The sequence below is a fragment of the Xiphias gladius genome, chromosome 8 (genome assembly GCF_016859285.1).
Source record: "Xiphias gladius isolate SHS-SW01 ecotype Sanya breed wild chromosome 8, ASM1685928v1, whole genome shotgun sequence".
In the NCBI taxonomy this organism is placed as follows: Eukaryota; Metazoa; Chordata; class Actinopteri; order Istiophoriformes; family Xiphiidae; genus Xiphias; species Xiphias gladius.
In genome coordinates, this window is record NC_053407.1 from 26,694,390 (window position 1) to 26,706,861 (window position 12,472).

A 12,472-nucleotide genomic window follows, 5' to 3' on the forward strand; every position below is an offset into this window, starting at 1 on the left:
GAAATATTTTTAAAAGAAAGCTGTACAGTTTTATAATTATTCGGAGATACAGTGTATGGCTTTGCTCTCGGCAATGGAAATACTCCTGGATGTAAAATAAGCCTCACTCCAAAGAAAAATGACAGAAGAGATGGTCTTTTCTTATTTTTTTTCTGCCTTGTGACACAATTAGCCGGCTCCTTAAGCCAAGGTAAAGAAAAAGGGAAATGGATATAAACTCTGAGGAATGTGCAAGCTCTCCTAGAAATGTGAACCCAACGTATGAAGAAACTGGAAATAAACTCACACAAGCAGAAACTGTTCTGCACCGGACCCTGGTAAAAGTCAAAGCTAATCTATTCACCGAATGACAGCTGCTGGCTTATGATACCACTTAGGTGAAAACAGGTCAGAGTGGGTCTTTCAGGACTGATGTCGCAGGTAGCAAGCAAATTATCTCCGGAGGTTGAGACAAACCGAAAGATTATTTACACATTTGTAAACTGAGATAAAGCTAGAACAGAATCACTTATATTTGTAAGGACATTTATGGAAATAAGTGCATGAATATGTACATGTGCATGTGTACATACAGCACGAGTGTCTAGATACACAAATACATATTTTATACATCTTATAAAATGTACAGAATTTAAAATTACATTACGAAATGTAAATTTGAACACACTCACCTTGATATTTACATTTTTCTGATAATCCATACTTTCAATTGTGTTTTTGTGATACAGTCTGATCGCATGATATAATTGCATCATAGTTGTCGTATTGCAATGAGAGCTGGGATTATGGGGAGAAAGCTCTTGGAAAGACTCGATCAGCGGGATGATTTATATTAGCCTCTTGTATCTACAGCTAAAGTACTTCCAGGCTTGTCTAATTGATTTTTAAATGATTACCAGCATTTTCTCTTTGCAGCTGGATTCAGTAATCATTATATCAAAAAATGTTTACACTTACGCTGTTTGGGACCCTGCACTGTTATAGGTCATTTATGTGTTTATGCTTCATTTGATTAAATGTTATTTTGACTAATTTTATCTTTCAAATGAAATGAATATCAAAATAAAGGATAACAAAGCTAAAACCAACCGGTCGTGGAAGCCTCTAGCTGCTTTTAGATCAATGTTTTGTGAGCCCTGAATCTGTTAAGTGTATTTTAAAATACAAACTATGCAAATAACGTGATAATGTGTGAACTCACCTCGCCTGTTTTTTGAATGTTGGTGCATGCTCTGGTGACATGAATCTGTGGAGCGCTTTTGAACATTTTAAAGTGGTTATAGAAGAAAATGTCCCTCTCATCCTCCTACTCTATTGTTGTTAACATTTTGCTCTAGTCCTGTATCACAGCATCCGGACTTAGCCTGGCTGAACCCAATGGCCGGTCTGAGCCGGTTTCAGTCACAGGTGACCTGCGTAACATGTGACTGAGACTTGAGGTTCGGGAATGCCTGACTCTTGGAAAAACAAAAGAAAAACAAACACGATGCAAGCGAACTTTAAAAGGACAAATGTGCTGCTTTCCCCTCTTTGATACTCCTCTTTGTGAGCCGAATGTTTTGCAGATTCAGATGACAGTCATAAGCCACACACAATCTGTGCATTTGGACAAAACAAACTGCTCGTTTTTGTGTTTTGCGGCTAGCCCAAATTTGATGACATTTCGATAGATTAAATTAGACCCAAGGGTGGCTTTAGGCATTATGATGTCATGTTTCTGCCTTCTGAAGTGGCACATTCTGGCCTCCCGGGCCTTGGTTTGGTTGTGTTGGACTACGTTCAGCCGCATTAAGGCTGAAATGAATGATAATTAGTTCACTTCAATCATGTTTTGAAAATGACGAGTGCTACATAATGTTATAACAAACTGGCAGTGCATGTTCCTATTCAAAGTGAAGCTGTAGGTCTTTCCGGGTGGCCCCGCGAGACATTCTGGCTGCAGCGCTTGGAGAACGAGTCTGGCTGATGCACCTCGAGGTGACCGAGCCCTGCATCTTCACAGGGCCGCGCAGCACCCAGTGTGGCAGGAATTCCCAGCCAAGGACCCACCAAACCACAGTGAACTTTTCACATTTTCTCCTCAGCATGAGATAGTGTGCGAGGTCATCTTAGAAGCCCCAATAAGTCCCCCCCCCCACACACACACACACACTTAAGAGCACCTCTATTTATTTTTATTTTTTCTCCCGTGGCACTGTGCAGCCCCAGGTAACTGCCACTGACTCCAGAGCGAACCAAAGCTAGGCGCGGTGCGCATGGCAGGTGGTGCGGCTCCGGCTGGAGGTGTGGAGGTGGGAGATGGGCTTTGGTTAGTGGTAACATAATTCCTCCAATAAGAAGAAACAGAAGAACCCCACTTCCTGTCCTTTTTCGAAAACCTCCCCGTTGAGTCCAGTGCGTCTGCTCCTGGGGGCTGCTGGGTTCAATGAAACTCAGCTTTCCCGCACGAGGAGGATGTTTGGTCTATAATTCAAGCAAGAAAGGGCCAATGCTTCGTTTACAGGACTTCTGAATGTCGAATATTAACTCTAATTAGGTCGTGTTTATACTATGTTTTCACAAAGGAGAAATTGCCAAAGTTCACTGACCAAAAGGCGGCGGTCTTGTCTAATTGGACAGCGTGGCTCGGCTTCTACGCGTCTGTCCAGGTTGAAACGAAACGCCGTCCTTTTCGTTGTTCGTCAGGAAACGTTGACTCCCCGGCGCACTAACGAACCTCACCTGAAACGTGGGCATGACGTGCGGCACAAAATACCCAACGTTGGGTTTTACACGAAGCCTCAAAATAAATCAAAATAAGGAGCTGAACCTTTTTTTTTTTTTAATTCGGTGCAGCCCAACCCGAGTGCGATCAATAGTTTAGGCCATACTGAGCGTTAGCGGGAAATAATCAACTGAAAATCACATGGAAAAAAATGTACAAATTTTTTGTCTTTGTTCTGTCGAAATGTCAGGACTTGAAACTTCCTTCAATTCAAATCCTAATCGAGCTGCGCTTTGCGTCTGAAGCCTGCTCGCGCCCATTAAACGGTGTCATTTAAGGATCAGTGTAATTATTCCCATTTTCTTCAAATGAAAATAGGAAATTCAATTCGCCCCATTGTCCAGGTGTGTGTTGTAACTAGTGTGCGCCGCGCAGATTTTTCTCTGAGCAGGGAAGGCTTTTATTGAACCCAAAAAAATCAAATAAAAAAGAAACAAAAACAAAAAGCATTTTCAAGCTTCCTAGTTTTTCCTACTGAAGCTCCAAATTGTTTTTTGATTTCCCAGACAAATTAGTACATTTTAAATTAGTGACATGACGCCTAGAGGCTTGAAGCTATAAACTATAATCTCTTAGAATTATTATTATTATTATTTAAATCCAAGAGCAGCCTTTCAATCAGTTTGCCCGATATAAAGATGGTAGAATAAGCATGAGAATAAACTGAAGTAAATAGGTGTTTATTTTCCATACAGCTGTAAAGTGAAGTTTGGAGCATTTTGCTGTTCCCTCTGTCCCGGGACCGCGCAGGTTAGAGCGCCCGGGAGAGGAAAGGGACGGACAGCGGGGAATCAGCGACCTTCCGGGGGCTCTGGTTAAAAATCCCGCTCGCAGTCACAACTTGCAGCTGCGGACGAGCGGCGGCCTCGTTCTGGATCCCCAAACGTGCCCGATGCTGAAGTCGGCTGTGATGGTTTTCCCTCTCGGAGTCGTCGCGGATCTCGAGTCACGTCGGTTCGGATTCGGGGCGTGGGAGGAGTTGGGTGCTGTGTCATATTCAGAGAGGAGGAAGGTGGGGGGGGGGGTGCTTTTTAAGGATCTCATTCTCTTTGGGGCTATAAAAACGTTGAGCCTTCAAGACGGAGCAAATTAACTCCGTTGGCAAATTATTGCCCTGCAAAGCATCGCTCCGCTGATCGATTTTTTTTTTTTTTTTTTTTTTTTTTTTAATTCTCTCCCCCCCCTCCCTCCTAAATGGTGACATTTGATTAAAGCGAACGGACTCCGGTTAAGATGATGGAGTACATGGAGGATAAGTTTGCCTTGAAAAGTCAAGCGATGAAGACCGGCGACTACTACATGGACCAGGTCATGGAGAGCCTGGACAGCGCGCAGTACTTCGCCAAGTCTTCCCAGAAATGCGTGCAGGCCTTCGGGCTTCAGGGCGGCGAACATCGCTCCTCGCCCTGCGGAGACCAAAACGGTGCGTAAAACAAAAAAAAAAAACCTCCATGTGTCTTTTGACTCTGGCGCTTTTCTGCTGCCCCGCGTCTGCGTGCGAGTGAAGGAGAAAGAGAAGGAAAGTCACCATCCAGTCGGTGTTTTGGTTGTTTTTGTTCTTCTGTCCAAAACGTTTCAGAAGCGCCATTCATGGGGTTCAGTTCTTCTCATTAGATGTGATTTCTCTTGTAATTGTTTCACGTTTTCGCCATTTTTTTTTTTTTTAATTTTGAAAATAGTTGTTGAAATTTTCTTTAAAAAAAAAAAAATCCAAGTTTATTTTAATATGAAACACTGAAAGGATCGAAGTTGACTTATAATTCAGATTTTCTTTAAAAAAAACCTGAGGGCAGCAGCAAGTAATTTGTACAGTCAACACTTGTACTGATGATTATTTTATTTTTATTTTAAATTTTTCAATGCTTTCAGTCGCAGTTACAATGTAACGGCGCTGGAAAGTGTGAAACGTCTAATCGATAATCCGTCACTTGTTCGCTCCAGCCAGCTACGCCGCGCCGAAACCAGGCGACGACGCTTTGCACTCGGACCTCGGGCGGTCCATGGACAACTGTTGCACCCTGCGGGCGTCCCCGGTGACGACCGGGCAGGAGAAAGCGGACCTGGACGACATGGGAGACAAGTGCGACAGCAACGTGTCCAGCAGCAAGAAGAGGAGGCACCGGACGACGTTCACCAGCGCGCAGCTGGAGGAGCTGGAGAAAGTGTTTCAGAAAACCCACTATCCAGATGTTTATGTGAGGGAACAGCTGGCCATGAGGACGGAATTAACAGAGGCCAGAGTGCAGGTACAGTTTATCACCATACTCCTATTTTCTTGAAGTTTCGCTTTTGGCAGAGAACAAACCCCACAATAAAGACAGAAGGGTTTTAACACAGTCGATCAATCAATCATAAGTATAGGCCTCTATTGGTAAAAATAAAAAGGAATCAATGTGGCTGATATGAACACACCCCAAAATAGGTTTATTAGTTCAAATTAATGTCTCACACGTACTTGTTTTTCTGTTTTTTGTTATTTGTTTTTTTTTTTTAACTACTGCAGAAAGATTTCGTTTCGTTTTTTACGCTGCCTCAGTTCCCTTTAAGCAGATCATGTCCCAGAGTTTCGGTCGACACAGATTTTAAATGATTTTGTTCTGATTCATTTCATTTTAACCCTCTCCCCCTTTTTTTTGTTTTCTTTGTTGTTGTTGTTGTTTTGCCAACCAGGTGTGGTTTCAGAACAGAAGAGCAAAGTGGCGGAAAAGAGAGCGCTACGGGCAGATCCAGCAAGCCAAAACGCACTTTGCGGCCACCTACGACTTGTCGGTGTTACCGAGGACCGACAGCTACACGCAGGCAAGTTTCCCCCCCCCCCCGGCGTTCTCCCGCCAGCTGCGTGTTGCATCTGACGGGAGTTTAAAGAGTTTTGTTCACTCCGTCAAAGGCGCGCTGGACGCGCTGGACGCCGGCGGCGAGGGGTGCTCGCCGGCCTGCCCGCGATCTCCGATCCTGCCCCCGTCGACGTCCCCCCCCTCTAAAACGCGCCGTCTGCGTTAGTCACAGCAAAGCGCGTAAACCCGGTCGCCTGTCACCGCTGCACAATTAATCACCCGTTATTGAACCCATCCTCGGAGAAGAGCCCGAGCACTGATTAGAGGGGTTGCGAGGTGTCACGGCTGAATTAATGGCCAAATATCAGATTTCATGTTAGCTGAACATTCGTCTTGCACCTCGGACAAAAGGTCAGGCGCAAGATGAGGTGAGAGGAGATGCGGAGTGTCAGCTTGGCCCTTCGGGTCGGCGTTCCCCATCAGAAACCGAGTTTAGGCCTCCGAGCCTGCTCTGGGGTTTTGCTTTTTTCCCCCGACGAGATGGAAATGTACAGGCAGCCGCTTCTCAGAGGCCTGTGTGTTCCCCCTTTTTTTAAGCTTAAAGGAAACACATGAGAAGCACATGAGAAGAGGCAGCTCATGGGTTGAATTCAGAAGAGGCAGAATTGTAAAAAAAAAAAAAAAAAAAAGCAGAAGACGTTAGAGTCACAGCTCTGCTATGCCCCTGGCCCAAGACCAGTTCAAAAAATCTGTTGGACCCTCTCTTCTTTTCCTCACACATGTTTCTGATAGACGGCCCTGGATACCAGCCATGCCATTTTCTTACAGCTGATCCAGATTACTGTCATTAAATGGACCGCCCCACAAGTCACTGTGTTGGCAGTGGGTGTTTTTGTCTCCCCAAACACAGTGGACCCGGATTGCATTCTTTTGGATTTTAAAGAGTTTGATTTTTTCTTCTTCTTCTTCTTCTTCTTCTTCTTCTTTTGTTAACTATGAGGTTTTGGCCATTGTTGCTGCTTTTTGGGCAAAGATTGAGGTTCTGCTTATCAATGGCACATGTGGTCAGGAAGGCACTGTAAGGAACGCGTTTGATTGGCCCAGCGGACTCTCGTGCTACAGCCACATTTCTCTGCTACACAGGAAGTTTATCTGAGTGTCAAAGTAGACATTTGCTCTTTCATCAAACCACAATGTGGTATTTGTTAAAACTTTCTCTAAGCTATACTCGGGCAAAAAGGTGTTGTCCTGTGCTGAGCAACAGCCGGTCGGTTCAGTCTATGTGCTTGTGCAATCTTCAGATTTTTTCCTGAACGCTCTGCGGGTATATTTGATCCTTGATTTGAAGATTTTTTTTCTCGAACGATTTCGGTGCATTTTCTTAGTTTAAAAATTACGGAACAGTTTTTTGGTTTTTTTTATTTATTAGAATGAAGAGAGCTAGAGCAGCGCGTTTCGGCCACTTGACTTTGACCAAATACAATTAGGGACCAAATCAATTCGCACGCTCCTCACATGCCACTCGCCTACATGGGCCGGTCTTCCCAGTTTGATTGAGACCTCGGCCAGTGAGACCCAGTGCCCTGCCTCAGCGGGAATGAAGTCATTTTCATGTGATCGCGCCGTCCGAGCCGGGCCTGTATTTTTGCGTTACAGACGCGACGTGTTTACCGTGTGCTGGCCAGATGGGTTTCTATCTCCTCTCTGTCCTCTCTGCGCTGACTGCCCCGGCTGCCCTCTGACCCACCTGATAAAATACCAACGGCGGCGGCATGATCCTCCTGTGATGAATTTCAGAAATATCTGAATTTTCTTTGGATTTATTTAAATCCACGTGCCTTTTTAAAAAAAAATTCCTTTTAACCATTCACCCAAAATGATTAAAAGCAAAAAAAACAACATACCCCACTTATTCTATTGGTACACTTATGCAAATAGTTTTAGTTTAAACTGTCCAGGTTTTGGAGATTGTCTCTTGAGATCTCAGCCTCCAGCCCAAAGACACAGTTGTGCTGTATGGGATTTAATTCACGAGACTCGCAGCATTAAGGGAGCGTCGCTGTTACGCTCGATAATCCACACGCAGAAATGTCAACAGTCTTCGCAGGGACTGTTTCTTCTGAAACAGTGCCAGTAAAGACTGCTCGCGAGGACGCTGTTTACGGAACGACAGATATCTCAGAGCGTGGGCAAAAAAACCCCCAAAAAAAACAAAACCCAAACTTACTGAATGCCCAGATACCCCCAGAGTTAAGTGAGAAAATGTTTGTTTTTGTTTTTTTGTCATATGGGAGAAACAACCTTTTTAAATTTCCAATGTGCGTATAAAACATTTGCATTTTTGTCCCCTTAAGTAAACATTTAACATAATATTACTTTATTTTAATTGATGCATTGTGCGTATCTTTGACCGAACTAGAGCCGGTAACCAGATCAATATATTTCTTCAGATACGTAGATGCGTTCTGTTTATTCCTCTTCTCTTTTTGTGTCTTCTGTAGCCTCCTAAAAGTGCAACAAAGAACAACATGCGCAGACAATGAATGAGACTTTATTTATTTTTTCATTCCCTAAAAACTGCATCTATACTGCGTGACAACATAATCTCAACTCAACAGGGCCACTTACTGGCTCTTTCAGGGCTTTTGACGGTATGTCATGGCCTTCATCAGTGAAGGCCTATATTTATCCAGCTACCTTTTCCATGCTAATTGTCGGGAAAAGATCCACTGAATGTAGATGAAATCTTTGTATATGCTAAATGATTGTATTGCACTGGATCCCCATGATATGAGAGTCCCTCTCCCCAGTATCTAACACCCTCTTTACCCAACAGATCTCCAACAACCTGTGGCCGAGTCCGGCTTCCGGCGGCTCCGTGGTCTCCTCCTGCATGCTGCCCCGCGGCTCCCCGCCTTGCGTCACGTCCTACTCGCACTCCCCCCGCTCGGCCGCCGGTGCCGCTGACCACGGCTACATGGGCTTTCCCAATCAGCAGAACCAGTTCGGTCACGTCTCCCTCAACAACTTCTTCAGCGCAGACTCTCTCCTCACGCCGGCCGCCAACGGTCACCACGCCTTCGAGACCAAGCCCGAGTTTGAGAGGCGCTCGTCCAGCATCGCCGTGCTGCGCATGAAGGCCAAGGAGCACACGGCCAACATCTCCTGGGCCATGTGATCAGGGTTTCTGTGCATGACTGGAAAGTCTGGATAATGTTTGGAAAAAGATTTTTTTTTTAGGAATTGTGGGGAATGCCCAAAGAGTCTGAAATCATATTCAAAATAAGCTCATAGCGACTCACAGTTCAAACCTAACAACACTTTTTTGCCATCTACAGACTAGATGTCGCTTACCATTGAATGATATGGCCAGTTTCACAATCATACTACCCTGCTCTTTGCATCTACATCATATATACAGTAACTCATAACCAAAATTTTATCTACTGAGTTAGAAAAAATAGGGTCTGGATAAGGAACGCAAGTGGAAAATGTGTCAGGATTTGTGGTTCTCTGCATTTTTCTAAAAGCTGAAAGTCAGTAAGCGCAAGCTAGTAACCAAAAATTAAACAGCCGTAATGTTGTGTGACAGATAATCAGCTGTGTTTCTGGTCTGAGGCAGATCTGCGGTGCTAGTCTAGACCCTTCATGTAGCTTATCTAAGGCAATACATTCACGTCATTCCGACTTCCAGGGTAATGTCCAGTGCGGTGTTTTACAACCCAGAGACTGTCCTTTCTGGTCGGACCAGTGGGTTGATGAACCCTCGTGACCTGCGGAGGTGAGAGCTGTGATGAGGATAAGCTTTCTTTGTTGTTTTGAAATGGGGGGGGTCGGGCAGTCCTCCGCACTTCCTCTTAATGACACAGAAAGAAGTGAAGGGCAGGTGAAGCAAGAAAAAACTAAAGGCTCTCGGTGGGATTCGATCCCACGATGGGTAAATGTGGATCCCGAGGGAGGGGTCCCAAACCACTACCGCATTTCTAAGCACTGTGAATTAGCATTCTTTACCTGCGCCTTTCATCTTCCCCCCTCGTTCCGGCTCAGGATTGAGGACGAGCAGCGCGGAGACAGACTGACTTGACGTACTAACGTGTCCATGTGCTTTGCAGCAAAGCTCTGTAATCTCTGTCGCCTGCCTCTGTGCTGTATCCCAGGTACATGATGCAGGCAGAGCAGGCAGATTTTAATATGTTTGTGTTCCGAGTTTATCTGGTGAAAGCATAATAAATGAATGTCACTTAATTCCGGTATGACTGCACTTTTCTTAAAGATTACATTAAAGGGTAAGGCTGGTGGTATTTCGTTTTTTTCTTATCGTCAAAAAAATCCCACGAAAAGAGCAAAACCCACAGTGAACTGATCCCGCTAACGAGCCCGACAGTATTTCTTACTCCTCTTTCCCATAGAGCTCCATTGTTGCCCAAAACAGTGAGCCGCCCCTTTTGCACGGGCTGAGATTTTTCTTTGTTATGATCAATGTGGGCACTGTAGTTTTTTCTTTAGTACGGTTCTGCTGCCAGAAGTACCCACCAGAGCACCAAATGTGGACGAATCCGCTGCTGTAACTATTCCCTGTGCGCCATTTACTCCCTTTTGAGAAACATGTACTAAAAACTATAGTGTCCAGTTGTTTGAAGACACTTACTTTTATTTTTTGATTTTTCTGTGCCTCCGTGCTTATGTTTTCTGGTCCGTCTGTCCACACGGCCCTCCTTCCCTCCGTCCGTCCCATTCTCGTGAACGTAATGTCCTCGGAACGCCTCGAGGGGATTTCCTCAAATTTGGCACAAACATTCGCTGGGACTCGAGGGTGACCTGATTAGATTTTGGAGGTCAAAAAGTCAGAGGTCAAGGTCACTGTGACCTCACGTCCGTCCCGTTCCTGTGAACACGATACATCAGGAGGGCCTGGAGGGAATTTTCGTTGCATCTGGCACAGACGTCCACTTGGACTCAAGGATGAACTGATTAGAATTCGGTGGTCAAAGGTCAAGGTCACTCTGACCTCACAGAAAAACCTTTTTGGTCACAAGTCAAGCGTTCATACGCTAATTATGATCAAATGTAACTCAACTGTCTAATAGGATAAAATGATGACGCGATGACGTTTTCTATCCCAAAGGTCAAAGGTCAACTTCACTGTGACGTCATAATGTTCGGCAAATGCACTCAATACCTTTCGTTAAATTCCTTCAGAGGCTTCGCTATATTATTAATATGGGTCTGGACAGACATGGACGTAAACTGCACCTTGGCCGGTTGATGGAGGCGTAAAACCGCGAGGCGGCAGTTCTAGTAAAAAGATGAAGCTTTTTATTTTTATTCATTTTTAATCCGTTGTTAAAGACTTACGTCTCCAGCAGGAGCTAATGGGCTTAGGGGTGAGCGCCACGGGCAGGTCGGGGAAGTCGGGAAATACTGCAAACCAGACTAATGCACTGTTGGTGCTGTTTTGTGGGATTTCCAGACATTAAGAAAAATATAGATTGACACTAGCTGTAACCCTTAAGACAATTAAAATCATACATTTCCTTTTCCTTCCCTTCCATTTACTTTCCTTACTGTAAACAAACCCCATGAAGAAACCACAATAAACAATGTGTTTGCCCATCTGTCAGTACTCTCTGACTTCTCCACCCTGTTTTTGGCTCTCAACCCCAAGCCCACTGGTTCCCACTGAAGTAATAATTCTCTAAAAAAATGGGTCACAGATATTTCATTTTATTTTTCAAAAAAGTCTAAGTCATTTCCTCAAACAGCTGTAGTTTTTAGCAAGCGTTACTCAAACGAGAGTAAATTGCGTGTTTGTTTGCGACTATTATCGGCTGTGGGTTAATAGACATTTGGAGCTCTGGCAAGAATCTTTACATAAAGGGTGGTGTATGTGGAATTGATTCAAAATAAACTGCAGTCCCATTGTTCGCGGTAATGAAGGAACATGTAATCTAGTGCAACAGAGTGGCTCACTGATGTGTTTTTAATAGTTTTGGAGCTCTATGGCGCAGAAGAACAAGATATACAGTACGTGTATCAGGCTATGGATACGCAGACAATGGCATAATGAGCCTTTTCCTTTAAACTCTGTCCAAAATTAGGCCTGACCCCTGTAGCCTGGAAACAGTCGTCTCATCTCATTAAACGCAGTTCATCCCTTCCTTCATCAATAGAAGCCGTTTCCATGTGGCCCCAGCACTACATGCCTCCCCTAAAACACGCAGTCACCGTTCTTTAATCTGTGACACCGTCGCGTGATTGGGAGCAACGTCTCCTCCTTTCCCCTCCGTCCCTTACTGATGTCATCCTTTGTTTTGCTCTGAGATCACGGTCGGCGGTGAATAGGGTCTTCGGGAAAACCCTGTCTATAGGAACGGTGGGGTTGATTCGATTAGGACTGTAACCGGTGTCAGATGCTTTGGTTTTGGAAACAAGGTTGTTTCCTTAGGGTACTTCCTGGTTGCTGCCATTCGAAAGCACAAACCCGAGTATGTTATCTGCACGCATCATAACACAGAGGCTTTGATCCTGAAGTGTCCACGGAAACCTGATACTGGCGGTCAGTTTATTATTGATACCGAAACCATGTGCATGCAAGCACCGATTTGTTTGCCTGGTGATTTTGCAATATAGAAAAAACTATTGTCATTGCTCTGCACTAACTTGTTGGACGGTCATACCCACAATGTGTGTTTATAAGCAAGCTATAACCATAACCCATTTGCAAGCACAAAGCATCTTGGGTGGGCTCAACGTGTCAGAGAACAGAAGTTTTCTGCATAGTTTCAACAAATCTTAAAATCCCCCCCAGCCGACCATTAAAACTAGGTCGATGTATGGCGAGAATGCCGGCAAATTTGCACAATGTTACCGAGAGCTTTTGCAGAGGTTTCCGAGGAAACTCTCGTCACTGGAACCCATGAGCATCTGTCGCTCA

General features: G+C 44.6%; 1 protein-coding gene across 1 annotated transcript; it reads left to right on the forward strand.

Moving 5' to 3' along the window:
- The first annotated feature begins 3,997 nt into the window (after positions 1 to 3,997).
- On the forward strand, positions 3,998 to 9,783 carry alx1 (ALX homeobox 1). The gene is made up of 4 exons (XM_040132084.1): positions 3,998 to 4,187; positions 4,706 to 5,010; positions 5,435 to 5,563; positions 8,375 to 9,783. The coding sequence occupies exons 1-4, from the start codon at positions 3,998 to 4,000 to the stop codon at positions 8,714 to 8,716; spliced, it is 966 nt and encodes a 321-aa protein (XP_039988018.1). The 3' UTR covers positions 8,717 to 9,783.
- The last annotated feature ends 2,689 nt before the right edge of the window (positions 9,784 to 12,472 follow it).